The sequence below is a fragment of the Pelodiscus sinensis genome, chromosome 17 (genome assembly GCF_049634645.1).
Source record: "Pelodiscus sinensis isolate JC-2024 chromosome 17, ASM4963464v1, whole genome shotgun sequence".
Lineage (NCBI taxonomy): Eukaryota > Metazoa > Chordata > Testudines > Trionychidae > Pelodiscus > Pelodiscus sinensis.
The window spans coordinates 32,413,690-32,440,197 of NC_134727.1; the positions used below are offsets into that span (position 1 = coordinate 32,413,690).

A 26,508-nucleotide genomic window follows, 5' to 3' on the forward strand; every position below is an offset into this window, starting at 1 on the left:
CTGTTTTTGTCTACCACTTAACACACCAGAGTAGGGATATAAAATCCTGTGTAATTGGCTAATCCGTTAAACATTGTTTAACTCGTTAAAAGGGATATGAGTCGGGGGGGGCTACCCACTACTGGGCTGGAGCACTCTCCTCCTTCCTTCCCCTCCGCCCGCCCGTTGCAGACAGGGGCTGGGCTGTCATTAGCTGGGCTGAAGCAGCCCCCTGTCTGTAGCAGGCGGGGTGCTGCTCCAGCACCCACCAGATAACCTTAACCGATAAGCCTTACCCGTTAAAGGTGTGAGGCTTACTGGTTAACTGGTTAAACATTCACGGGTCTTGGTCCATGCCATTACAGTAATATGAATAATGATGACTCATGGAGTAGTAACAGAGTATTCAGCAAGAGCACAAGTAAAAAGATTGGGCCTTTTATGCTTAGTTACTGACACACAGAGGTATCAGAGTGCCATGGACATGGGAAAGTTGGTAAAATTTGGTTATAGTTGGGGGAGGAACTCTCCAGTTCAAAGCCACATTGGAAGAGATAGCAGATTAAACCACCTACTCAATTTCTGGGGCTGGATTTTTAAAGCGCATAAGGCAAGTGTGTGTATGTCTGCACATTTAAATACTGTGTATGTATGTGCAACTTGGTTGTTCACACAAGTCAGTGAAAAGGTAACTAATTAGCTATTGTGTTTGCAGATACCAGCTTTGCATGCATAGTTACAGTAACTGTGGTACATATAAGTGAAAAATGCACATGGACTTTGGGCCGCTCCTTTTAAAAAACAGGTCCCTACTTCCTAACATTTCCTAGCCTATTATTTATATTTTGTATTATCTTTTATAAGTTAAGGTAACCTTACCTAGTTAACTTGCTAGTGTAACAGATGGCAAGTGACACCGTCCCATTATTATTCTTGTCACGATACACAGGGCATGCTACAATAACACATCTTTTATCATATAATTACAGAGAGAGAGAACATGGTCAGTGTTCCCACTGCCACCATATGCAATTTTGAATTTCTGATTAAGTACCTTGGAAAGAGAACACTTTGTCAAACCACTTGAATACCTATTTGCTAGAGGTCATGTAAATTCTTGCCCTCTGCTGCAGGGGGTACAATATGATGGGAGGAGTGTGGTGGATTGGACTAGGAACCCAGTTCTTATATCCAGACGTCCATCAGTCAAAGCCAATCCTGAGCCCACTCTGTCTTGCCCTATACCTTCTGCTGGCAAGATGCCATGGGGTTGAAATATGACCTATTCTCCCTCCTTGACTCTAAAGTATAGATTGAACCTCTCCAGTCCAGCACTCTGTCTGGCAACATCTGTGGTCCTGCATGAGTTTAGTGAGCTAGATGTCCACTTATCATGGGAGTGGCCAAGTTTCCCACGGTTCCATAAACTTTGTTTATAGCCACCAGTCCTGGCTCTCAGTGTTTTGTGCTGTTATTTAGCTCTAGTTTACCCCTAAAAGTCTTCTAAGAGCCCAGTAAGCAGTGGACGTGCTGGAATGCTGCTAGACAATATTGATCTCTCATGGTTTGGCAAATTCTCTGGTTCAGCACCGGTCAGGTCCTGAGGGTGCCAGACTAGAGAGGGTTCAACCTGTAAAGTCACCATCTTGTCCCAGATAGGAACTTTTCATTAAAATATACAACCTATATGTTTATTTTGGAAATAATAATATTCACCTGCATTTATGTAGCACCTTTCCCCCCCAAAGAATCCCAAAGTGCTTTACACACTTAAAAAATAGTTTGCAAACACTGCCCAGAGAGCATGCTATCTGCACATGACCTGAGACCTGTCAATAGTACCCAGCAATGTGATGCAGCAGGTCAGGAAGAGCAGGCTGACAGCTACTCAAATAAAGGGTCTTGAAACCATGATGTATAGGTTAATCCACATGCATAGTAATTAGGAAATGGAAATACTGTATCAGCAGGTGTATCTACTGTCTACATACAGAAGAAACAAGATTCCATATACAGTGCCATTAAAATCTTGATATTTTACTAGTACTACACCCTCAGTATTTACCGGTGTTGAAGTATTCCCTGAAATTAAAATAGGATATACCTTTGTAAATAAAACTACTCTGAGGGAAATGTCAAGAGTTCACTGGGTTCCCCTGTATGTATTTGGTTTCCTTGATATATGTAAGAACCCATTTAATTTTGTGGAAGAATGATTGTATACTGCCCCTTTGTTTTTTGAAAGAAGAACACTGATCGGCTAAACATGCATTATTTTCTATGTTTTTTACAACAAGCTCCTTCAGTTGGCCATGCAGAGTCACTTTACACAGCACAGACATGCACACATCTTTTCACATAATCTTTGCACTTTAACCTGTTGACAGCTAATATGTGAACTCAATTCTGACACAGCAAATGCTCTTTCAGTGCATGGCCTGTCAGTGTACCGCTACAACCACCAACGGCTCGATGTCAGGATGGCGGTCGGTTTCTGGATGGCGGAGTGCCCCAAGGATCGGTTCTAGGATTGGTTTTGTTCAACATCTTTATTAATGACCTGGATGAGGGGATGGATTGCACCCTCAGCAAGTTCACAGATGACACTAAGCTAGGGGGAGAGGTGGATATGCTGGAGGGTAGGGAGAGGATCCAGAGTGACCTGGACAGATTAGAGGATTGGACCAAAAGAAATCTGATGAGTTTCAACAAGGACAAGTGTAGAGTCCTGCCCTTGGGACGGAAGAATCCCGAGCATAGTTACAGGCTGGGGACTGAATGGCTAAGTAGCAGTTGTGTAGAAAAGGACCTGGGGATTACAGTGAATGAGAAGCTGGATATGAGTCAACAGTATGGGGTGCATTAGGAGGAGCATTGCCAACAGATCCAGGGAAGTGATTATTTCCCTTTTTTCAGCTCTGGTGAGGCCACATCTGGAATATTGTGTGCAGTTCTGGGCCCCCTGTGACAGACCCGGCAGGGTCCGCACTTACCCAGGGCGGAGGACCACTTCCCCCCCCCCCCCAGTGCCAGACGGGCAGGCAGACGGCCCGGGAGGCCGTGACAACCCCGGTTGGGCGGAGACGCGACGCGGGGAAAGGTGCCCAGACCCGCGGTTGGGAGGGTGGGGCCAGGATCAGCTGCAGCAGGCGGGCCGGGAGTCTGAGCAGCGTGCCAGCCATACGGGGTTGCGCAGGGCCAGGGGTGGAGTGGCAAGCCCCGGCCCTTATGCCGTGGAGTGGAAGGACGCCTGGGGGGGCGGGGCCAGCTTCCCCGGCATCCTTGCCCGGGCCGCTTGAAAAGCGGCCGAGCAGGGCGGCTAGGGGCGGCACCAGGAGGAGCTGCCGCCCACCTAGCAAGCAGGCTGGGATCCCCCCCATTGGAGGACAAGAGAGCCGGCACAGGAACCCCCAGGACGGCAGCTGGACGGGGCCGACGGTTCAGGCGGGGTAAGTGCCTCAGATGGATACGCCGGCAGGGCGGCTGGGAGTGGGGAGTGGAAGGAGCCCGGGGCAAGGCCCTTCTGGCGCCCGTGGACATTTAGTTATGAGGATAGTCCCCACCTGTCGTGGGAGGAACGCCACCGTTGTTCCCCCACTTAGGGCCCCGGGCTAGGACCCGGTGGAGAGGGTGGGCCCGGGTCCCCCACACCTTGCCCCTTCACCCACAGCCCCAGCCCACCCAGTAAACCCCGTTGTAAGCCCGCCCCGCGACTCGACGGGCATAGGGCAACCAAGACTGCGAAGTGAGACACTTGATATTCATCATCCCCTTCCGGAGAGGACCTTTCCTCAGGACGGACCGCCGGAAGTTCCCTTCCCCCACCCCTGTCCTACCAGATCCAGGGACCCCCCCAATGGGGCAGGGCAGTGAGTTCGCCGAACCCCGGTCCGGACGCATGGCCAGGTGATAGCACTCAGGTTCCCTTACCCAGAGGGACGAACCCCGGGACAGTCACGCATTAACCCTAGACGGTGGGTCCGCTGAACCCCCCTGCCCTGTCGGGAGGGGGCGCTCACACCCGCAGAAAGCCGTCACACCCCCCACTATAGAAAGGATGTGGATGCATTGGAGAGGGTCCAGCAGAGGGCGACCAAACTGATTAGGGGGCTGGAGCGCATGACCTATGAGGAGAGACTGCGGCATTTGGGTTTGTGTAGTCTGCAGAAGAGACGAGTGAGGGGGGATTTGATAGCAGCCTTCATCTTCCTGAAGGCAGGTTCCAAAGAGGATGGAGAGAGGCTGTTCACAGTAATGACGGTTGGCAGAACAAGAAGCAATGGTCTCAAGTTACAGTGGGAAAGATCTAGGTTGGATATTAGGAAAAACTATTTCCCTAGGAGGGTGGTGAAGCACTGGAATGGGTTACCTAGGGAGGTGGGGGAATCTCCATCCCTAGAGGTTTTTAAGTCTTGGCTTGACAAAGCCCTGGCTGGGTTGATTTAGTTTGGATTGGTCCTGCCTTGGGCAGGGGGCTGGACTTGATGACCTCCTGAGGTCTCTTCCAGCTCTTTGATTCTAAGTACAAATCGGCTCTGAATCTAATGTGTTTTTCCTCTCTTCTTATGGAAGTGCACTCACATATCCATCATGAAAGGGCTTTGCAGCTTCAGAAACAATTGCACACAAGAGCCATGCAAGAAAAGCAAAGCGAAGAGATACTATACCAAAGAGCAGGGTGTGCTCAACCCATTCAGGCCTGGTAAGCCTGGCTCCCCTTTATCGCCTTTAATATTACGATCTCCCTGTTTGAAAATGAACTGCTTGTTGAGATTGATGAAGGACACAGAACAAAGTTACTTAGACATGATTTCATCAGCAAAAGAAAGAAAATGGGTTCAAATTACTATAAAACTATTTTTGACGACACAAGAATAGCAAATTCAACTAGACACAATCAACATTGTAATCAGACAAGAATCTTATAACTTTGTAAGAGCAAAGCTAAAACCAAGGAAGTAAAATAATTTGACACACAAAGAGATGATGTATAGAAAGCCAAAATGAATTATAGATGCTGGTATAGCTTATGCCAGTGTCCTGAATAAAATAAGATATAACAGCAAAAACATTGCATCTGCATTAAAGCTTATGCCAGCACAGTTATGTTGGTCAGTTGTAGGCTGAAGGAAGAAAAAAAATCAGATGCGACTGATAGCTATGTTGGCAAAAGTTTTAAGTATAGATCAGGCCTAAAAATCATTTATTGTAGCTTGTTTAAAGTAAGTTCTCCAAAGTAGATCAGTGTCTGGAGTACGTTATGAAACGAGGAGGGATGTTAAGAAGTGGGTATTTAACTAATCTTGTAGTCGATAGAATTCTTATCAACGACACGATTAGTTGATGGGAAAGGTGCTCAGTCCCAGCTGGCACTGGGTCTGGGAACTACCCCCGCTGCGTCTCTGCATTTTAAATGTAGTAAGACCTGGGTGTGGGGGGGCAGGCAGCTGGCTCCTATTATATTTAAACTGCAGTGCCACAGTGAGGCTAGGTCCCGGACCCTGTGCCAGCCGGTGTCACGCCAGATCCAGAAGCTGCTACCAGAGCAGCCTCTGTCTGTGGCTAGCCTGGACTCGCTGTGGGCAGAGGCTGCTTCGTAGCAGCCTCCCGTGCCCACCCCCCCCCCCCAGTGTTGCTGCCTCTAATAGAGATAGCAACGCGGGGGTGGAGGGAGGGCAGGTGGCACCGTGAAGACGGTGCTGGGGAAACTGGCTTTTAAGCTGGCTCCCCCCAGCTCCTGCTTCCTCCTCCTTGCTGCCTCTAATACAGAGGCAGCAAGGTGGGGGAAAATGCGAGTAGTCGACCTGACTACCTGAATACTTACTTTCATCCCTGGAAATAATATGACTTTAATAATAATAGTCACTTTCATCCATAAATCTCAAAGCATTTTACTAAGACACAGCCATTTTAGAGGTCTGAAGAAAACAGTAGTTTAGAAAAGGACTTCCTTGATCAAGAAGAGCTCTGTGTAGCTTCAGAGCTTATCTCTTTCACCAACAGTGGTCGGTCCAATACAAGATATTGCCCACCTGCCTACCTTGGCATAAAAGAGAATCTCACTAGGCCCTATCGAATGCATACGAACCTCTGGAAACATACATGGTAAGTTTGATTAATGTTGGTGTGAGGGAGTGCAGAAGGGAGAGCCTGTCATCCCAGGGGTTAAAAGAAAGCCTTTGGGCCCAAGTAGCCCCACCCCTCTTTACCTGCAGCCAATGCCAGGCCTGGGGAGAGGAGAAAAGGAAGGAACTCTACTCAGTGGCTGAGGAGCAAGGAGGCAGGACAGCAGTCTACAGGACGCAAACCAGAGCCTGTCTGCTTAGCAGCCATGGGAACAAATAAGCCACCCCCTTTATGGGAAAAGGGAGGAACCTATTGAGAAGCACCAGCTAAGGGGAATCTGGACTCTTGGGCCACGCCCCAAACTTAAAGACTTGACTAGGCAGTGTGTTCCTTGGCCAGGAGCACTAGCGGCTGGGGGCCCACGCCCCACTCTTCGCCTGCTCACTCTGCAACCTAGCCACTAGGCTACACAGCCCCAAGGACCCGGTTACAGTTAGTCTCTAAAACCCAGCAGTTCTAAGGAACTGGAAGGAAGATTCTCTGATTTACTCTCAACCAGTCCCAGTTGCTCTCTGAGGAGAGACAGCTCTTTAGTACTAGTCACAGTCCCACTTCGAACAGTTGTCAGAGAGACCACTCAACAGCATGCCTCCTCCCTGAACTCCCTGACATCTCAGGGAATACACAGTGAAAAGGTATCCCTTGGGCATGCAGCACAACATGCCACAACTCTCACACCAGCCCTAAAACATAGAGCATGAGTCATCCTTATTTCACAGGAAAGTGTGTCTAATTGTAATCTGAGTTAATTTATAAATAGAGAAATCTGGACTGCAATCAACTATCAATCTTACCAAGGAAAAGAAATAAAAATGAGGGCCAAATGCAACCCCACGTAAGTAATCTTTGGTGACTTCAGGAATGAATTTGACTCAATATCTAATCTCACAGTACCATTTTGTCTTCCAAAGCCCCCAGATGCTCAATATCAGAGCAGAGATGTACTGGGGTGAAACCACTCACCACTCTTTTAAAAGGAGGGACTGTCTACCGCACATCTTTGTTTGCTTTTTAAATATACTGAGAAGGTCCTTAACACAAGGTCCTTATCTCTATTACTGCATCCAGTCCTTGTCTAGCAAGTAAAGGATCATTACAGTGAGCGATATGTCTTGAGTACTGATATCTCAGCAGTGCAAATGGAAAGAATCACACACACAAAAAAACCCAAAACCAAAACCAAAAAAACCAGCAACAGTTTCTGACCTAGTGCAAAATAACTGAGCTGTCAAACAGAGACCTCCAACAGATAGGGTGTGTCTAGACTACAGGGTTTTGTTGACAAAAGTGGACTTTTGTCGACAAAACTATACCTGCGTCAACACTACTGCCGAGTTCTGTCGGCATAACATCGACAGAACTTGGCAGTTTTGTCGACAGCGGTAAACCTCATTCTACGAAGAATAATGCTTTTTGTCGACAGAGTTCTGTCGACAGAAAGCGTTATTACACTGTCCTTTGCGTCTACACTCTCATGTCGACAAAGCAGCTTGCTTTGTCGACAGAACTGGATGTAGTCTAGATGCTCTTTGTTGACAGAAGCTGTCAACAATATCTGTCAACAAAGCCTCTGTCGACAAAAGCCTGTAGTCTAGATGTACCCATAGAATCCAGAGAAAAGTGTCATGAATAGTCTTGGTGCCATGGAATCTAAGGCAAAGCTTTCCTCCTCCGTAAAACAATCACCTACCACTGGACAAGGCTGATCCAACCCTGGCGGGCCTGGTTCTCCTTTTTGCCCCTTGGCTCCTTTTCTACCAGGTATTCCTCTTTCTCCCTGTTGACACAATAGAAAGATTAAACCATGCTTGACACAGAAGGATGACAGTTCAATATTAATGGAAGACCTCCAACTATTACCATTTTAGGCCTTGTCCACAGAGCGATTCACAGTGGTGCAGATACACCGAGGTTGTTACACTGATGCAAACGCATCATTGGAACCAGTCAGAAATGTTCTAATGGGATGAGGTTGTGTTGGAAAATGTTGATTCATCAAAACCTAAAAGTTGGTTTTTGAAGCATTTCCTTTGAAAATAAGGTAAGATTCTGGTTTTCCGGGGGAGGGGCTGGGACAGGGCAACACACGGTTCAGATGTCAGTAGTGGAAGGGGGGACCAGCCCCTTCCAGCTGCTGAGATGCTGCTCTCCAGCTCTGCCCAGTGGCTGCTTGAAAGAGCCTGGGTGGGGAGGTGACTTCCATTCCCTGCCAGGGCTTAGGTACTGCGGTCCCCAGAGCAGTGATTGGGAGGGACTGGTGTTAAAAGTGGCTCCCTCCTGCTCTTCACCTGGGCTCCTGCTCTCTGGGGAGAGTGACAGAGTGTGCTGGGAGGGGGAAGACATGGCACGGCCTCGCCGCTCCATGCAGGGTCTGTAAGGTGGGGACAGTGCATTGGCCACAGGGCTGGTGCAGGGTGAGGCGGGGGTGGAGCACTGGAAGAAGAGGTGGAAATCTGGAAGATGGCAGCTATGCCCAGTTCTACCCAAATGTAGATACATTGCTCTGAAGTAAAGAGGGCTTCACACGAGTGAAATGCTGGAGTAAACCACATCAGTGTAGGCTTTGCTTTACATTGCTGCAGTGCAAATGTCTTTGTGGTGGACGCAGGCCAGGCAGCAGTTAATTTAGGGACAATAACAGGTTAGAAATGTTTAATCAATTCCCATTCACTTTAGTCAGTGAAACCATTCGTGCATAAAACCAACAAGATAATATTTATACTTTGAACAACTGTCCTTACCTGGCTTACAAGTGCCATGGATCTGTGCATTAGAAAGAGTTTTAAAGCACCGATGGCTAGAACCTGAGATGCTGATTCAGTTTTCACTGGATCTTCACTTGTGCAAGATACCACTGAAGCCAGAACTTTAGGATCTGATCCTTTCATCATGGATTAGGGTTTTTTTTTAGTTTGTTTTTTACTTCTTGCAGTTTGGTCAGTAAAAGATTAGACTATGTCTGTTTCATTCTTTAGTTCTCGTGCACTAGGACACAGGGCTGCAAAATTTGTGAGCAGTGACTACAGGAGAAGTTATTGAAAACATTTCTATAATGTATTTTATATATATAGAATAAAAAATCTTTCGTGTATATCTGTGCATATTGATACACACAAAAATTAAATTTCATAATAAACTTTGGGCAAATTTCTCCCATTTACATTGTTTTAACCTTGCTGGCTTGGGTTGCCATGACTGAAGACAGACTCTGGCCCTTTGTGACAAGAAAAGATATAAACTATACTGACCTTCTCTCCCCTTTCGCTTTTATCTCCTTTCTCTCCTCGTAGACCTGGGAAACCCTATCAAGAGAATTTTAAATATGAGAAAGGTATTTGTAAGGTTAGTTCCAAACAACTCCATCAAATGCATCCTAGCCCAGAAGGTCAATTAGAAAGAATCCACATATTTTACACACAAATATCTGTGGCTGATTTCTTTGGGGGAAAGTTCATGGTTTAATATACCTTCATGGTATTGTATCCTCTGGACAGGGATTCTGATGTTACATTTTGATGTTACATTCTGATACATGTTAGTCTGATACATTCTTAATGGACTTGTAATTCCACATCCAGCCATTAGGTGGCATCCTATTAATCTGTGGCATAGCTACAGCTGTGGGGCATGAAGTGGAGCGTTCTAATGGCTATGCTGCAAATAGTGTGTTATAGGCAGGGGCGGCCTGTGAGCATAGGCAGACTCGGCGGTCGTCTAAGGCACCGCCGGTCCGGGGCGCCCGATGATGATGTCACGGGGCGCCCAGGCACCTGATTATTACGTCATGGCCATTGATGGCCGTGCAGGCGGGTGGCACCGATCGCGCGTTCTGACTGGGGCGCCAGCTGCCACAGCCGGCCTCGGGCCACTCCTGGTTATAGGAAATCTACTTCCCATCCACCAAGTCACTCCTCTGGGCACATCAGATTTAATTGAAAATGAGAGAAAAAGTGTTTGCTTTATTGCCTATATGAAAATAGGATTTTTTAAAATTTTTAAAAAAGCCATCCATTTTATAATGTTTGATGTTCCTTAGATGCCATAATTAAAATAATGTATCACTACTTACATCTAATCCTGGCTCCCCTGGCTTGCCCTGGAGTTATATAAAAAAAAGTAGAAGAAAAGATACCATGTTAAGTGTCTCTCCTATGTAAACTTACAACTATTTGGCAAAATAACTATGTGAACTCTGTCTTGTAGTTTTGTTGGGATTCAATATAAATGTATATAACTAATGTTTAAGCAAACAATGGCTGGAGAAAATTAAAGGGAAATTATTTTTTTGCCTCTCTGAGAGGCAAATGAGTTTTTATTGTTGTTGACAATAATTCTTTAGAAGGCAGCTGATTGTTTCCAGATGATTGCATGGAGACTGTGGACAAGCTAAGTTGGATCATTTAGAACTGTGGTGTCCAACACACTAGCCACTAGCCACATGTGGTTATTAGGCTGGTTGTGTGTGGCTAGTCCGCTATAGAAGTAGCTACTATAGTACTACTCTTCTGGCTACTGCTTCAAAACTGGTTGGACACCATGGATTTAGAATCTTCTGTGTTTGACAAAAGTAGGTCAGAATTATCCTTGGTGTAACTCTATTGACTTCCAATTCATAGGAAGAGATTGAGAAAGAGATAGAGAATAATAGGGTGGCTTGGAACTGTGACCTAAACTAACTAGATATATTCTAGCTAATAAGGGAAGAGGTCACAGAATACAGTAGCACATGCATATAGATTTCTGGAAAAGCAAGTTTGGGGGGATTAAGAAATCTAGCGAGATAGGTGTAATGGGAGAAAGCATTAATATCTATTCAGTTGGAAGGTGGCAGGAGAATTTTAAAGACACTGTAAATACAGCACAGCTGATCATAGACTGCTTTGAAAAAGAAGAAATCCAGTAAATTAACCTCCGTGGATTTATACCAGAGATGTATTTGGTTCAGTAAGTCTATGATTGTCTTTATTTTTTTTAAATATATGAATGCCCTGGAGAACATGGCCATCTCAGAAGACTTAGATGATATCATTTGTGTCACATACATCTACGAGGATAGTGTTTCCCAATTTTATTTGGCCATGGAACCCTTTAAAAAAGCCGCCAGGGAAAAATGGTCGACCGAAAAAAAAAAAAACCAACAACCCCACAAGGGGGAAAAACTGTCAAGCAAAAAAAAAAAAAAAAATCAAATCAACAACAACACAAAAACACGCCAGCCTGCCCCTAAGACTGTGGCCACCAGTGGCCCCCTTGAAAATGGTGGCCCTGGGCAACCACCAGCTTGCCCACCCCTCAGACCGCCTCGGGGAGGTGGGAGTGATCAGGTTCTCGCGGAACCCTTACTTTCACTTTGTGGAACCCTGGGGTTCCGCAGAGCATTATTTGGGAAACATTGTCCTAGAAGAATAAAAAAAATATGTGCAAAAGAAAAACTGGAGGGAGGTGAAGGGGCTTATTCTGTGTTGTGCTGCTCCAGAACACATTTGGCTTTCCTTTCTGTCTTATGGACAGGCTCCATAGATGGAGCACTACTCAGCCTATAATGTCTCTGATCAGATATCTATTTGCTAAATTTAAGGCCTTTCTGAATATATGTACTTGGGCATTCATTTAATAGAAACCCAGTGATAGCTGAGAACTCTATGGCTGACAATCTACTTCTCAGCAAAAATAGACTTTTTACAATCAAAATAGTAATGTAGCCTATAATTAGGGCATATGTGCCTCAACTTGAGAGTCCGAGAAGGAATTCTCTTCACCACATTAGCTAATTGGCTTTGGAGATGGCTGCCAAAGCAGACTGCAGAGTGGATTTTAAATTAATGTTATATTTTTGCCTCAAATTAAAAATGGTATTAAAGCAGTGGTATGCCCTTAAAGGTTGATTTCATTCGATTATGAAGTTTCACTATCCAACAATTCCATAGGAACCTAGGATTTCCTGTGTGTCACCATGCTGTATGCCATGGTTGCTCTGAGCTTCAAAGAAATAGCAAGGATAGAACTCAAATCCTGTGCTCCCAAAACACAAGCCTCTGCTACTTGAGCTAATGGACTACCTGTTTTCTGTTAATATATAGGGCATATGACACTCAGTTTTGCAATTCTGATTATACCCAGGATTATATATTGCCTACACACTCTAGCCCAGGGTTTTCCAACCTATGGGTTGGGACTCAAATATGGGTCGCCATTACATTTCAAAAGGGTCACCAAGTGTCTCCCCAGGTGGCTCTGCTCCCTCTCACCCCCCCCCCCCATTTTTGAAATGCCTTGGGTCACAAAGGCTTCCTGAGTTGTTAAAATGGGTCCCCCTCTGGAAAAGGTTGGGAACTGCTCCTCTAGCCAGTTCATTATTCCTATATTTTATCTTCCCTTTTTCTACTCAATTATTACCTTCTCCCCTTTGGTGCCTGGTAAGCCAATAAGTCCTGGAGGACCAGCAGGGCCCTAAAAAGAAAAGCAAGCTATCATAAGGATTTGAAAAACTGCTGCAAAAGGTCTTTTTCAGCAAAAATAGAAGCTAGCAGATTGTACACATACAAACTGAGCTACTCACAGGTGGCCCAGTGTCACCAATTCCCCCTTTCTCACCACCGTCACCTTTTTCTCCCTTTGCACCATCCAAGCCCTGCATGAAAAGATAATGACAAATACCAAGGAGAGACAATGAACATGACATAGAGTTGACTGGGTAAGCCATATATCTGCTGAGTCAATTCTTTTCTCATATACTCTGGTCAAATTGCCATTGAAGGCCAGATGAATTGTACCAGTGTGATTAAGGACAAGTCAGGACCAATGTAAAAATGAATTGCATTATCTAGGATCAGGGTTACAATGCTTGGACAAGGTAAAAGCCAGCTCCAACTCCATCTTCAAGACAGAATCAATACCTCTGTGGTCTATCTAAAGTTTATCTCCCTGCAAATGTATAGTATTTTGCATTCATATATACAGGTGGACAGTAAGTTTTCTTGAATCCATCACATGAGAAGTATTTGAAACTAAAACATATGGGCTGTGTCTACATTGGCCCCTATTCCGGAATAGGGATGGTAATGTAGCACTTTGGAATAGGCAAATCCGCGGGGGATTTAAATATCCCCCGCGGCATTTGCATTAACATGGCTGCCGCTTTTTTCCGGCTTGTAGATAAGCCGGAGAAAAGTGCCAGTCTGGACGCGATCCTCCGGAAAATAAGCTCTTTTCCGAAGGATCTCTTATTCCTACTTTTACTTATCTACAAGCCGGAAAAAGCGGCAGCCATGTTAATGCAAATGCCGCGGGGGATATTTAAATCCCCCGCGGATTTGCCTATTCCAAAGTGCTACATTTGCATCCCTATTACGGAATAGGGGCCAATGTAGACACAGCCATGGGGTTGGGAAACTGTATACATCACGTGTTCTGTGCAAACAAAATAACAAAGAGGATTCAAGTTCATAAGTCCATTTGGAGGAAATATTGCTGATACAATATAGGCCTATTTTTCATAAAAGTTGAGCTCCTGTGCTGCAGCTGAAGTCAATGAATGTTTTTGATGCTCAGCACCTCTAAAACCCAGGCCTTGTTTGATCATGGCCCTTACTTTGTGTTCTCTCTTGGTTACACACTAGCAGCCTCAAAGTACTGTGTGGCAAGCACTTAATTTATTGACTCACCTTAGGACCTGGGATTCCTTGAGGACCCTGTAGGGAAGATAAGGGTGTATTTGAAAAAAAAATCTATGCCAATTAGATATAATCAGATACAATTCCCCAATCATTTTTCATGTTAGGCCCACAAATCAGCCTTTGGCAGTGATGTATTTATATAATTATTTAATCTCAAACGTTTCTTTTGAAGGCAAAGGGTAGTTTTGTCTCTTCTAGATCAACTTAGTAAGAATGAAAAATAATTTGTTGCATGACTTAAAACATCCTTTGAAATTAACTTTGGATAAAGATCACTGCAAAAGGCTTTCTGACAAGGGAAAATTATAAAGCATACTGCTGCATAACTTACAGCTAGTGATGTGAGGTGAGAATATTCTCTGGAGAATATTCTCCGAGAACGGAGAATATTCTGAGAATATTCTCCAAAAGATTATTTCCTGAGAATTTTTGACAAATTTCTTATTTTTCATTTTCTCTTGAAATAATATATTGTATTCAACTTTTAAAACACCCTGAATGTTAAAGAGCTTTCTTGGTCATTCAAGATAGTTTGAGAACATTATAGAATGTTCCAGAATGTTATGGAACTTTCTAGAACATTCATGAGTCAGGAATTCTGACTGTTATGGAACTTTCTGGAAGCATCACAGAAAGTATATAAAGAGGCAATAACACATTTATTCTCTTTTGTGAAAGGTGTAATTGTGTTTTCATCAGTATGAAAAGAAGAACTAAGTCTAAAAGTGATGTGTGGGATTATTTTTTTCATAAAACAGTTAAAGACAAAGTGGTATATGAATGTAAGTACTGCAAGGCTGAATACATCAGAAATGTGACAAGGATGAGAAAACATATTTCCAATTATTTGAAGACTCCTGCTTACATCAAGGAAAAGGCAACAAAATTCTCAGAGTTCAGAAGCAGATCACCTCAACCATCAACTGCATCAACATCTATAGAACACTGTGATAGTGCTAGTGAATTTACATCACCATCTTCCACATCTAGTTCAGCCAAGGTGTGTGACTCTATAAGTCACTACTTTGATTCTATGAACGAAACTGAAAACAAAGTTTTGGATGAATTTTTTGCACAAGCTATATTCTCATCGGGATCGTCTCCTTCACTGGTTGAAAACAAAGATTGGATTACTTTCATGCAAAAATTAAGACTATCTTACAAGATGCCATCCAGGTACACACTTTCTCACAAACTTTTGGAAGCTGAATATCAACGTGTTGATGCTTTTATAAAAACAAAAATTGCTAAAACCTCTTCTCTTGCACTGCAGTGTGATGCTTGGAGCAACCGAAGAAATGAATTTATTATATCAACACCACAACCAGTGTTTTACAAGACAGTGGCAATTGATGTTGAACGCCATACTGCTGAGTATATGGCATTCCGTATGGAAGAAATAATGACAGAAATAGGCACTGAAAAATTTGGTGCCATTGTCACTGATAATGCTGCAGCAATGGTGAAATCTTTATCAATGCTTAATGAAAAATACAATCACATTACTATGTACACTTGTGTTGCTCATAAACTAAATTTGTTAATTGGTGACATCAGAAACTTAAAATCTGTTCAAGAAACTGAAGCTCCCTGTAAAACTATTGTGAAGGAAATTAACAAATCGCAAGTTTTACAAGCTCATTTTACTGCATTTCAAAAAGAGAAAAAACAAACTTGTGCACTTAAATTGCTAGTTAAAACTAGGTGGGGTTCCATTTTATATTGTTTGAAAAGCTTATTGAAATTAAAAAAAATGTCTTAAAATGCCTTGCTGTTCATGAAGATTTACAGACTAAACTGAGCAAATGTACCAGGAATACAATCCTGGATGAAGATGTATTTTGGGTACAGGTCCAAAAACTGCATGCACTGATAAATCCTGTTGTTAAATAGATTATGCTGCTTGAATCTGATCAGCCAAAAATGAGCAAAGTTCCTGAATGTTTCAGGGAATTAAGCGATCATTTTGATAGGCTACTTCCCAAAAGTCACTTACCAAACAAGAAAAAACAGGATGTGATGAAAAGTTTTGAAAAAAGAAAAGATATGGCTCTAAAAGACATTCACTATGCTGCAAATATTCTAAATCCAAAATTCAATGGTGAGTGCCTTACTAAAAATTAACAAATACAAGGAACTGAATTCATCGATAAATTAGTCACAAGAATGTATGGCACTGATCACTCAGCAAAAGTCATTGCAGAGCTTGCAAAGTATCGTGCTAAAGAAGGTTTTTTTGGAAAATCATATGTAACAAAATCAGCTGACTCAGTAGATGCAGTAACATAGTGGAAAGGTATTTGCTATGGATCAAAATTAGGGAAAGCAGCAATCAACATATTGAATATGCCACCAACAACGGCAGCAACTGAAAGACGTTTCAATACTTACAGTATCATTCATAATGCAAAAAGAAACAAGTTAACACAAGAAAGGGCAGGCAAGCTGACATTCACAGCCCATAATATAAAGCTTCTTAAAAACCCAAGTGATGCTCCATTGAAATCTCCAAGAGGAGAAAAGGAAACAGAACCAGAGAAATGAGGAAGAAGAAATTGATGATGCTGAAGAGAAAGAAGAAGAAGTCGAAGAAGAGGATAGGTATGAGGAAGAAGAAGAGATAGAAATATATGGGTCAGATTCGGAAAGTGCAGATTCCGATTAGGCGTGTGTTTAATCCAGAAAGTGAAAAATATTTGTATCGTGCATCAGAAGATTTGTAATAAAAGTTTTAGTAATTTAAACCTCTGTCTTTTTTTCTTTATTTTCCCGAATTTTCATTTTAACAATTGGAATTTTTTCATGATTCTTGAAGTTTTATTAAAGAAAGACATTATTATAAATAGTAAAATTCTTTAAAAACTATTTAACAAGTATTTAAGAGAAAATTCTCAAAAATTCTCGCATTGGAGATTATTCTCAAGAACATTCTTGAGAATATTCTCCAAAAGTTTATTCCTGAGAATTTAACATCACTACTTACAGCCCAACATTATTATCCTTACTGAATCCAAGTGCATTAGAAAGCAACTTCTTCATCCCTTGTGCTGAAACTATAGCTGCCATCTTCATTAAATTGTGTTTCAGAAGGGCTCCCTTATTCGGTCTCTCAGAATAGCTCCCAAGACAGGCTGCTGCCTTCTTCTCCCACCTACAAATGCGCCCAATACATTGACTAGTCTGTAATCTTTGGGTGCATCTCAAGGCTCTGTATTGCCCTAAATTTGCTACCGCACAGACATCTTAAGAGGTCTGTGTTGAATAAGCTTGGGGAATCTCAATCCTGGAATGGCAAAATTCCCTTGATTTCAGTAGGCTCATGGTCCAGCCTGATTATACAAATGAACATGCTGATGGTAGTTGTTGCTATTTCTATTCCTAAAATACTTGGGCATGCACTATTCTCAAAAGCAAATACAAATCTTAGGCCCTGGTTCAGGAAGATATTTAAGCATTTGCATTTACCTACATTTACACGAGTGCTCCAGCACCTTCCTGATTCAGGGCCTGAAACCCAGCATTCATACCTTTCTAGGTTGTGCTCACGAAAGCTCATGACACCATCTGCATTTTTGTTGGTCTCTAAGGTACTGCAGGACCATTCATGGTTTTTTAAATTTTTTTCAGTTACAGACTCACACGGATACCCCTCTGGTACCTTTCTAGCGAGAACTTTACAGAACACAAGAAATAGTGCTCAAGTGAGCTTGGAAATCACAGTGGGGATTCACAAGCCGTAAGTCTTCAGACTGCTCATTGCAGTCTAAAGTGTGCAGGACAGCAGGAAATGTGTTCATGGGTTTTCAGATGTTCTCTAGTGTAAGTGATGTTGCTCATAAACTTACCATAGGGCCTGGCAATCCAGGGGGTCCTGGTTCTGGTATGATCTAAACATAGGAATTTCATAATACATTAAAGTGGCTTCGTAGCACGTTCCATATCATGCCATGTTAATACATGAATAGCGTCGTCTTTGATTACTGTTTAACTAGTTTTAGTTAATAATGCTTGGCAGAGCCAACCCTAGTGGGGTGCGGGGCTGGGACAACCCCCACTCTGCCCATGCTCCGCCCCGCCCTGCCTCTTCCTGCCCCTTCCCTTCCCTCATTTCATCCCTTCCCACAAACTCCACTTCTGCTCTGCCACACTGTACCTCTTCCCACCTCTGCTCCGCTCTCTCCCACCTCCATTGCACCCCTTCCCCATAACAATACAAACCGGGCAATACCGAAGGGGCCTGGTGCAGGGTGACAGGCCACCACCTTCACTGTGGTGGCGGGAGCCACGGCAAATAGAGCCACGCAGCAGCCAGCTCTGCCCGCATCTCCCAGACAGGTTGCTCCGCTTCACACGGACCAGAGAGAGGCGCCTCTGGGAGATGGCGGTGGTGCATGGCTCCACTTCCCATGGCTCCTGACGCTGCAGCAAGATTGGGGGCAGGCGCACCCCTTGCTGCCAGCTCCAGGTGATCCCCCAGGCTATCCTGGGCCCTGCAGGCTAACTTCAATATGAAGGACAGGTTGGGCAGCCCCCCAAAGCACCTGGCCTGGGGTAGTTGCCCTGAACCGTGCTATGGATGGGACAGCTCTGACACTTAGATCCGCAAAGGGGCTTGTTTGGGAGAAGGTTGAGAGCTGTGGGACCAATATGACAGCTGAATTACAGGGTATTCTGAGATGGGTGTTCTTCAAGCTCTCCTGTTGCAGTTGTTCCACTCTGATTACATAATTAAATATTGATTGGGCCAGAGAAAGTGAGAATGACTTTATAGCTAGTGGTAGGGTGCTCACTTGAGAGGTGGCATTTCCATATTCTGATCACTTCTTATCAGGCAGATGGGGAATCTGAACTGGCAGTCTACTATATCCCAGGTGAGTACTAGGGTAAATGAGTAACTGGTTAACCAGTTACTTGGTAAGCAATTACCCTTTCAGAGTGATGCTTACCGGTAATCTGTTAACCAGCCCGGCCCAGCCAGAGCAGCATGCTCCAGCCCAGCCGGGCCCACTGCACGGTGGCAGGAAGTTAACCAGTTAAAAATATAGTTTAACTGGTTTACAGTGTTTCCTGTAAGCTGAGCCCTTTGGGGGGAAGGGAGGGAGGGCAGGCGCACCAAGGAGAGTGTCAAATGCCACCTGACTGATTAGCAGTGCTCCTACAGCAGTCAGCATGTGTTTCTATTGGTGGTGCACGTTCACACATGCCTCAGTGAACATAACAAAATTTATTCCACATACAGATGGGACAAAGGAGAGGAAACACTGGTGCAGAGTACCTATCTTCCCCCTATTTGTGGATCAGGTTGGGATTCAGAAGGAGGCAGCAGTCCATATGCCCAGAAACAGGCACCAAGATAACTCTTATTGCAAAAGTTTAGGTGCTGACTCAGTTTAGGTGCATACAACGTGAGGCATCAGCCGTGCTGGATCATAGTCATGCCTCAAAAGAGGACTTGGGTACTGAACTACCTTCGTGGAACTGGGCCCAAACAACTGAACAACGTATTCAAATTCAGAGGATTTTCTGGACACAAAATACAAGTGCTTGAAATGTGACATCTCAGAATTTCTTAGGAATCTATCTCCTTTCATGCAAACCTGAGGAGAATGGCTTCCTATTGGATTAAAAGCAAATAATCTTAGTTCTGGTGTCATTACTATAAATTTGGATTTTTTAAAGAAAATAATTTAAAAAGAGAAAACAATATATGTATGTAACTATTATAAAACCACAGTAAAGACCCAGGGATGCTTTTTCAGACTAGGACAATTACCACATCGCTGTTCAACACGTCAATGATCAAGGTACAGTCTAAGGTCATGTCTATACTCATGCGTGTTTGAATTAAGATACACAACTCCAGGTATGTTAATTACTTAGCTGGAGTCGACATACCTTAATTCGAACTTCAGCGCCATCTCCTCAGCAGGAGGTCGATGGCAGCAAATGCTCCTGTTGATTTCCGTGACTTCTCGCTATTCGAGGAGTACTGGGCTTGACAGGAGCGCCCTCAGCAAGACCTGCTAAATCAAATGCTGAAAGATCAACCACCACAGTGTCGATCTTCCAGGAAGTAAAGGCATGGCCTAAGGCAAATAACAATATCTAACTTTGCAGAGTTATCAACAGATGCACCATAACGCTACAATCTGCAATGAAAAATTGCACACCAATTCTTGTTGAAAATGCAGTGTGTTGCTCCCCACCATGGATACATGTACCAAAGGATTAAAAATATAACACACAGCCTATGCACATGCTAACATCTTCTAAAACTAACAGTATCAACATTGTGCTAGTGTCTTACATGGTTGTTCTGCAAACACGAGGATCCGGTTTCTCCTTTCTCTCCTTTTGGCCCATCAACTCCCTAAATGGTAAGAATATAATGCAGAATTTACACCTCTAAGGCTTCCAAAAAAGACTATAAGAAGAGAGAAAAATATTTTTTCCTCCCCTTATCCTGAAGTCTGTACTGAAGTAAAATTCGCATTCACTTCAATGGGATTATTGCATTTTGGCATTTTGTTGAAGTAAGGCTTTAACGTGGGCTGCCTACTGGGAAAGCTAGTGTTTCATCTATTGCTGAAGCAGAGGAATGGCACGGACGTGTCAGGCTCTGATGCTGCCTGCTGTGGTCTGCATTTGCAGACCCCTCCGTCAGCACAGAGCTGCCTTGATTTTTGCCCACATGGGGTATCTTGCACCATCGGCTCCTTAATGTTTATGGCTCTGATTCAGCTAAGCACATGCTTAACTCTCAGCCCGAGAAAGAGCTGGAAGGGACTTCAAGAAGACATCAGGTCCAGGTCCCTGGGCCAAGGCAGGACCAAGTAAACTCAGACCATCCCTGACAGGTGTTTGCCAAACTCTTCTTATAATCCTCCAATGATGAGGATTTCACAAATTCCCTAGGAAGCCTATTCCAGAAATTAACTACCTTCATAGCTAGAAAACTTTTCCTAAACCTCCCTGGCTGCAAAGTAAGCCCATTTCTTCTCGTCCCACCTTCAGTGGACCCAGAGAACAATTGATCCTCATCTTCTTTATAACAGAACACAAAATATTTTAAGATTATCATGCCCTCCCTCTCCCCCGGTCTTCTTGTCTCGGGATTAAACATGCCAATTGTTTTAACTTTTCCTCCTACGTCAGGTTTCTTTTGAACCTTTTGTCCTTTTTGTTCTTTTCTGGAGTCTCTCCAGTTTGTCCACATCTTTCCTAAAAAGCGTGGCACCCAGAACTGGACGCATGCCTAAGTCCCACTGATTTCAAATGGGAGTTAAGCACATAAATAAATGTAAGTGCTTTGCAGGGGTCTATGAGAACTATATTGTTTGGGGGCCTGAGACTATGTTTCTGCAACTTCCACTGGAAGCCTCTCTAGATATCACACGTTGCTCCTCAATAAATCCACACACTTCTGTCCCCTCAAGTGAGATTGCTTCACATTTTCCAAGAGCTAGTGTATTTTCAACTTACTGTACTGATGGAAAACAGGTTGAAGAAGAACAAAATATCTTTCATGACAGTGCCACTCAAGATACAAAACATACAAACGGAGAAAGAAAAACACGGGAAGAGAATGTTTATACAATAATATTTTACTGTACTGATTGTGGTATTACTATTGAAGAAACAACACTGGGCAGTGAACATGCAGCTCATTCCTCATGCCCCTTGCTTTAAATGTGCCTCTTCTTATTAGTTAATCACCCTTGTTTGTTGCCAGTATTTTATATATATAAAAAGTGACTTTAGCTAAGCAATGCCATCTGCAAATCTTTCTTCAGCTCCTTGAGAGTTTTGACATATGGTGTAAGTATTACCGTTAACAAGGAGAACTAAGCTTATATAAGTAATTTTGGTTTGATAGGGATGAACTTTAAACTAATATAATACACCTATCAAACCAATAGGTATCAAACCAATATACACATCTACGGAAACAAAATTGGAGACAATAAGCCCCGTGCATATACTGACAGACAGACATACCGGTGGGCCAGACAAGCCCATTTCTCCTAGCTCTCCTTTCTGTCCCATTATTCCAGGGTTTCCTTGGTCTCCTTTAGAGCCCTGCAGATCACAGAACAGAGCTTTATTAGGAGAAAGGTACATCTCTATAGTTCCAGCTATCAATAGAAAAGTGCAACAGACATTTCCCTTTTGCTCCCTATTCTCCATATTACTACTACTTCAGAACCCATCGAATATCTCTTCATATTAAACATTGTATATACTGATTTTGCAGTGCAGTAGAACTCAATTTCATGGCTGAAGAGAATGCAAAAATGTAAGATTTACTAAAGAATTTGAGCAAGTGTCTCATGAGCTACACATAAAACTAATTCAATGTGTGGGGGATGTGAACAACATCCTCTAGATAAGTGACTGAAGGGGCCATAAGCAAAAGACAGTGAGGTCAGAGAAGAGCAGAGGAGCATCACTGTCTTTACACGTTCAGATTTATTTTTGCAAACAGCCCGTAGCATGGCCACTTATGGAATTCTTTTAATTCAGCTGCCAATTGCCATATGATTACAGTCTTAATTGCATAAAACCATACATCTGGTACCTTCTCTCCATCAACTCCAGGTGGACCAGGCAATCCAAGCTCCCCCTATAGCAGTACAAACAAATAAAGGTATAACATCAAGTGAAATCAGAAAATAATTTCACTAAAGAACTGGCTATATGAGTAAATTCTCCTTTTGTACCAAATCCAACGGTCATCAGCATATGAGCAGCTTGAGGTAGAAAATGGAATCTTTCTCTTTCAAGTGAAGTGCCAGTTTTCATTAGTCAAGTAGGATGTGGGCTGAACTGATGGTCAGAGATGCAAATTATTCTGAACTGATCTAAAAATCATTTCTCAGTAAGATACTTCTGTGCACATTTGTTTTACAAAATTGTAACTGATTGACTTATTTATTGTCTGTTGATCAGTAGCAGGAGAGTAACCATTTCACAAGGAGTGGCTGGTACTGTAAGATACTAAACCTGTGTATGTGAAACATATGGCTTCTGATAGGAGAAAACAAGTTAAACCTAGAATTTAAGTCAGACTATCAACAGCCAAACACAGTGCATGCTCACAAGCATTTTCTTTATCAGAGTGTAATCCAGACTCGATTGTGATCAATGCCAAAACTGCCATTGACTTCAATGTGTTCTGAATTTCACTCAGTATATACAGGAATATGTATGGTCTCACTTCCAAGTACAGTATAACACATTCATTCAGGTAAGGCCAGTAGAAGGGTGTTGGCCCAGTGATAGAGTGAAAAAAAATCCCCAACAAATGTACTTTTGTGTCTAGGTCAAAAGCTTTTGTTGTTCAGAGGGGAGGGAATTTAGAACATTCTTGCAGTAAGTTTCATGAGTTAATATATCCAGGTTTGATCCTTTCCTGCTTTCTTCCCTTTGTGGATGGGAGACATTTCTACAATCTTGCTGTACGATATCATCACACTGGGACACATCCCGCCATAGTTCCACATGGAGAACATTGATTTCACTAGGAGGTTTGCATAAGGATCAATGTCAGGATGTGGTCAGTGGGCATTGTATACACTGCATGCCATAAAATACTGCCTGTATAACAGAAGTCAATCCAACCTTTGATCCTGGAGCTCCTGGAGGGCCTGGTAGCCCTTGGGGACCTGGTGGGCCCTGAAAACACAGCAAAGAAAGATGCCATAAATATTACCATCTAGAGTATCATTATTAATCCAGCACATGCTCGCTTCACTCTGGAGATCAGCCATGAGCACAGCTTCTCCTACAGGCTCTGTCTACCCTTGGAGCAAGGGGTATGATTCCCAGCTTGATCTCATCAAATGGCAGCACAATTGAGGCAGCCTGGGCAGCAGCAAGAGGTGGCATAGGCTAGCCTCCTTGAGAACGTATCCACAATATACCCACACAAGCTAGGAATCACTGCTCCAAGTGTAGATGTAACCACATATTTTATAGTAAATATTTTTCTAACTTATCGTTAGTACAAATGTCTGGGACAAGATCAGCTAATATTAAACCGATGAGGTTGTTACCCAACACAGGAAATGTTAACTCAAAAAAAAGACAGTCCCATCTGGCATAGGGGTCCATGCTAGTACTGACATACATGTGATTAAAAAGCACACAGTTGTAGATGTAACTAGACCAGGTCCAAAATCTGCCTTGTTGCCTGTGGGAATCTTACTTTTTCCATCTCCTCATTGCTGGCTAACCCTATGCTGGGAACATGTCCAAAAGGAGTGGTGTTTACCAACTCAGAGAGACAGTAGATTAGATCATCAAAATTCCCTCATCTATGGTTCAACTTGACCATGATGTCTGAAAAATCAACCATCAATTCAACTCAACCCTACTGATAGGTGAAACACAAGCTCCATTATGCCACATATGACATGATTAAAAAGAAACAGAAAAGCATACATGAAATTAACAGCAGGAAAACCTTCTGCTAAATGTCTGCAAGCTCATGTAACCTATTCTTATCAGAGGCGCTGCCCTTTGAGGGGAATGTATTTTGTCATTTAAAGATGATCCCCAAAGGGTATCACATCCCACATCTACTCCTTCACCTTGAAAATCAACCAGCAACGAACGTATTGCAGTATTCTGAGCTCCTGGTCCCCACTGTTGTACTTCATAAAGTTACATTTAACCACAGTTTAAACTATTTAAACAAAACAGTTTTAAGAGGCTTGCTCACTGAGAAGTGATGAGTGGGCAAACAGGAGAAATGGCTGAGATCCCAGCGAATAAGCAGACGGCTAGTAGAGGCAAGGTCAGTGCCATTTTAATAATTTACCCCTGAGCCTCTCAACGTGCAGCACTTGAAATTCAACCGACTCAGAGACCGTAGGTCATTTTGTTAGTAAACTGAAACTCCAACTCTTTGGTGGAAGCTTTCAAATGATCTCAGTCCACAAATTCCATTCACAGTGCCACATGCTGAGCTAGTCTGTCCAAGCAGCCCATGCAGACATCTGGCATACAGTAATTACCATCACTTTATGTATCCCTGCAGCCTGTTATAAAACAATTAGAATGGTTTTCAAATGTGTCTGTAATTAAATATTTATTCTACTCAGCTTCTTTGATCTTTGCTAAAATGGCAGCATTAAGATTGGTCTCATTCCTTTTCTGGAATAGCAAGTACAGGCTACACAACAGGGGCATAATTTTTCTTTACACAAACTTCAGGAAATTTTCCTTCTGAACACATTATCTTACTGTTTTCGTTTTATACAACTGACAGAGACCAAGAGGGAAATGGTGCTTTCTTTTGCATCTTACAATCTCACTATAGTCATAGGCACAGATCAGATTTGGCTCATCAAGTCACTATGTATCACTTAGGGTACGTCTACACAGCAACATTATTTTGGAATAACTTAGTCCGTGTCTACACAGCAGGCAGTTATTTCGAAATATTGTCAAGCTGGAGGACTTCTTACTTGACTCCTGTAACTCTCATTGGGCTGTGTCCAGACTCAGGGTTTTTTTCGGGAAAAGTAGCCTTTTCCCGAAAAAACTTCCCCTGCGTCCAGACTCAAGCCGCGTTCTTTCGAAATTATTTCGAAAGAACGCGGCTTTTCTTTCGATGGCGGTAAACCTCGTTTCACGAGGAAGAATGCCTTCTTTCGAAAGTTCCTCTTTCGAAAGAAGGCGTTCTTCAATGTAAATAGGGCTTCCTCGAAAGAGAGCATCCAGACTCGCTGGATGCTCTCTTTCGAAAAAGCGGCTTGCTCTTTCGAAAGATCCGCCTGCAGTCTAGACGCTATCTTTCGAAAGAGGCTCTTTCGAAAGATGCTTTCGAAAGAGCCTCTTTCGAAAGAAGCCTACAGTCTAGACATAGCCATTGGAGTAAGGAGAGTTGAAGGAAAAGTGTTCTATTTCGAAATAAGTGCTGTGTAGACGCTCCCAATTTTGAAATAAGCTATTTCGAAATAAGCTACTCAATTGACATAAATAAGCAATTTATGTAGCTTATTTTGAGTTAAGCCCTGCTGTGTAGATGTGCCCTTAGAAAACAAGGTACTTAGCCATCTTTAGAGCTATGTTTGCCACAAATCCTGAGACTCACGTGATTCAAGGTTTTGTGGTGATTCTGAAACTCGATCTACATTTGCACATTTTCAGGGCTCCTGGGTCAGGTGTTTCACTGCACCTAGTCCTTCCACTCCCAATCAGAGGTTGATGCAGTCCCGCTAGAACCTGAAATCTCTCCATACTCTCAGCTCCAGTGTCTTGGGGGTTGGCTGACTACTATTCCGACAGTCTCTGCTGGGTTGGGTCAGAACACCTGATTGGCCTGCTTCCCTTAGTCCCCAAACAGGCCTTCCAGGGACAAACATGCCCACTTCTCTCTGCATTTCTTCTCCACCCTCCGCAGTTGAGCAGGAAGACCTCTTGTTCCTACTCCTGTATCTGCTTTAGTCTAGAGCCTTAGATACTACTTAGTCTACTTGGTCTAGATAACACTTAACCTTGCCATGAGGGTAGGGGATTGGACTACATCAGGGGTGGACAAAAGGGCCTGTTAAGGCTGGATCTGGCCTGCCAAGTGGTTTGATCCAGCCCACGGAGGCCCTGCTGCTCCCCTCGCCTCCAGGCCAATCAAGGCCTGGAGGAGCACGCAAAGTGAAAACATTTCTGCTCCCAATGCCCGGCAGCTCTGCTCTGCTGGGACTTTGAGAACCTTCAGAATCCT

At 43.4% G+C, this 26,508-nt stretch overlaps 1 protein-coding gene across 1 annotated transcript in view; it reads right to left on the minus strand.

The window, feature by feature from the left end:
- The window catches only part of COL23A1 (collagen type XXIII alpha 1 chain), a 395,641-nt gene that overhangs the window by 5,573 nt on the left and 363,560 nt on the right, over nucleotides 1-26,508 (minus strand). The window contains exons 17-27 of the mRNA XM_075900481.1: nucleotides 23,403-23,456; nucleotides 22,360-22,404; nucleotides 21,780-21,860; nucleotides 20,089-20,151; nucleotides 17,627-17,668; nucleotides 13,770-13,796; nucleotides 12,665-12,736; nucleotides 12,502-12,555; nucleotides 10,175-10,201; nucleotides 9,354-9,407; nucleotides 7,796-7,882 (exon numbers count right to left, since the gene is read on the minus strand). Coding sequence (XP_075756596.1) covers nucleotides 7,796-7,882; nucleotides 9,354-9,407; nucleotides 10,175-10,201; nucleotides 12,502-12,555; nucleotides 12,665-12,736; nucleotides 13,770-13,796; nucleotides 17,627-17,668; nucleotides 20,089-20,151; nucleotides 21,780-21,860; nucleotides 22,360-22,404; nucleotides 23,403-23,456 — 606 coding nt within the window. The remainder of the gene's footprint in view (nucleotides 1-7,795; nucleotides 7,883-9,353; nucleotides 9,408-10,174; nucleotides 10,202-12,501; nucleotides 12,556-12,664; nucleotides 12,737-13,769; nucleotides 13,797-17,626; nucleotides 17,669-20,088; nucleotides 20,152-21,779; nucleotides 21,861-22,359; nucleotides 22,405-23,402; nucleotides 23,457-26,508) is intronic.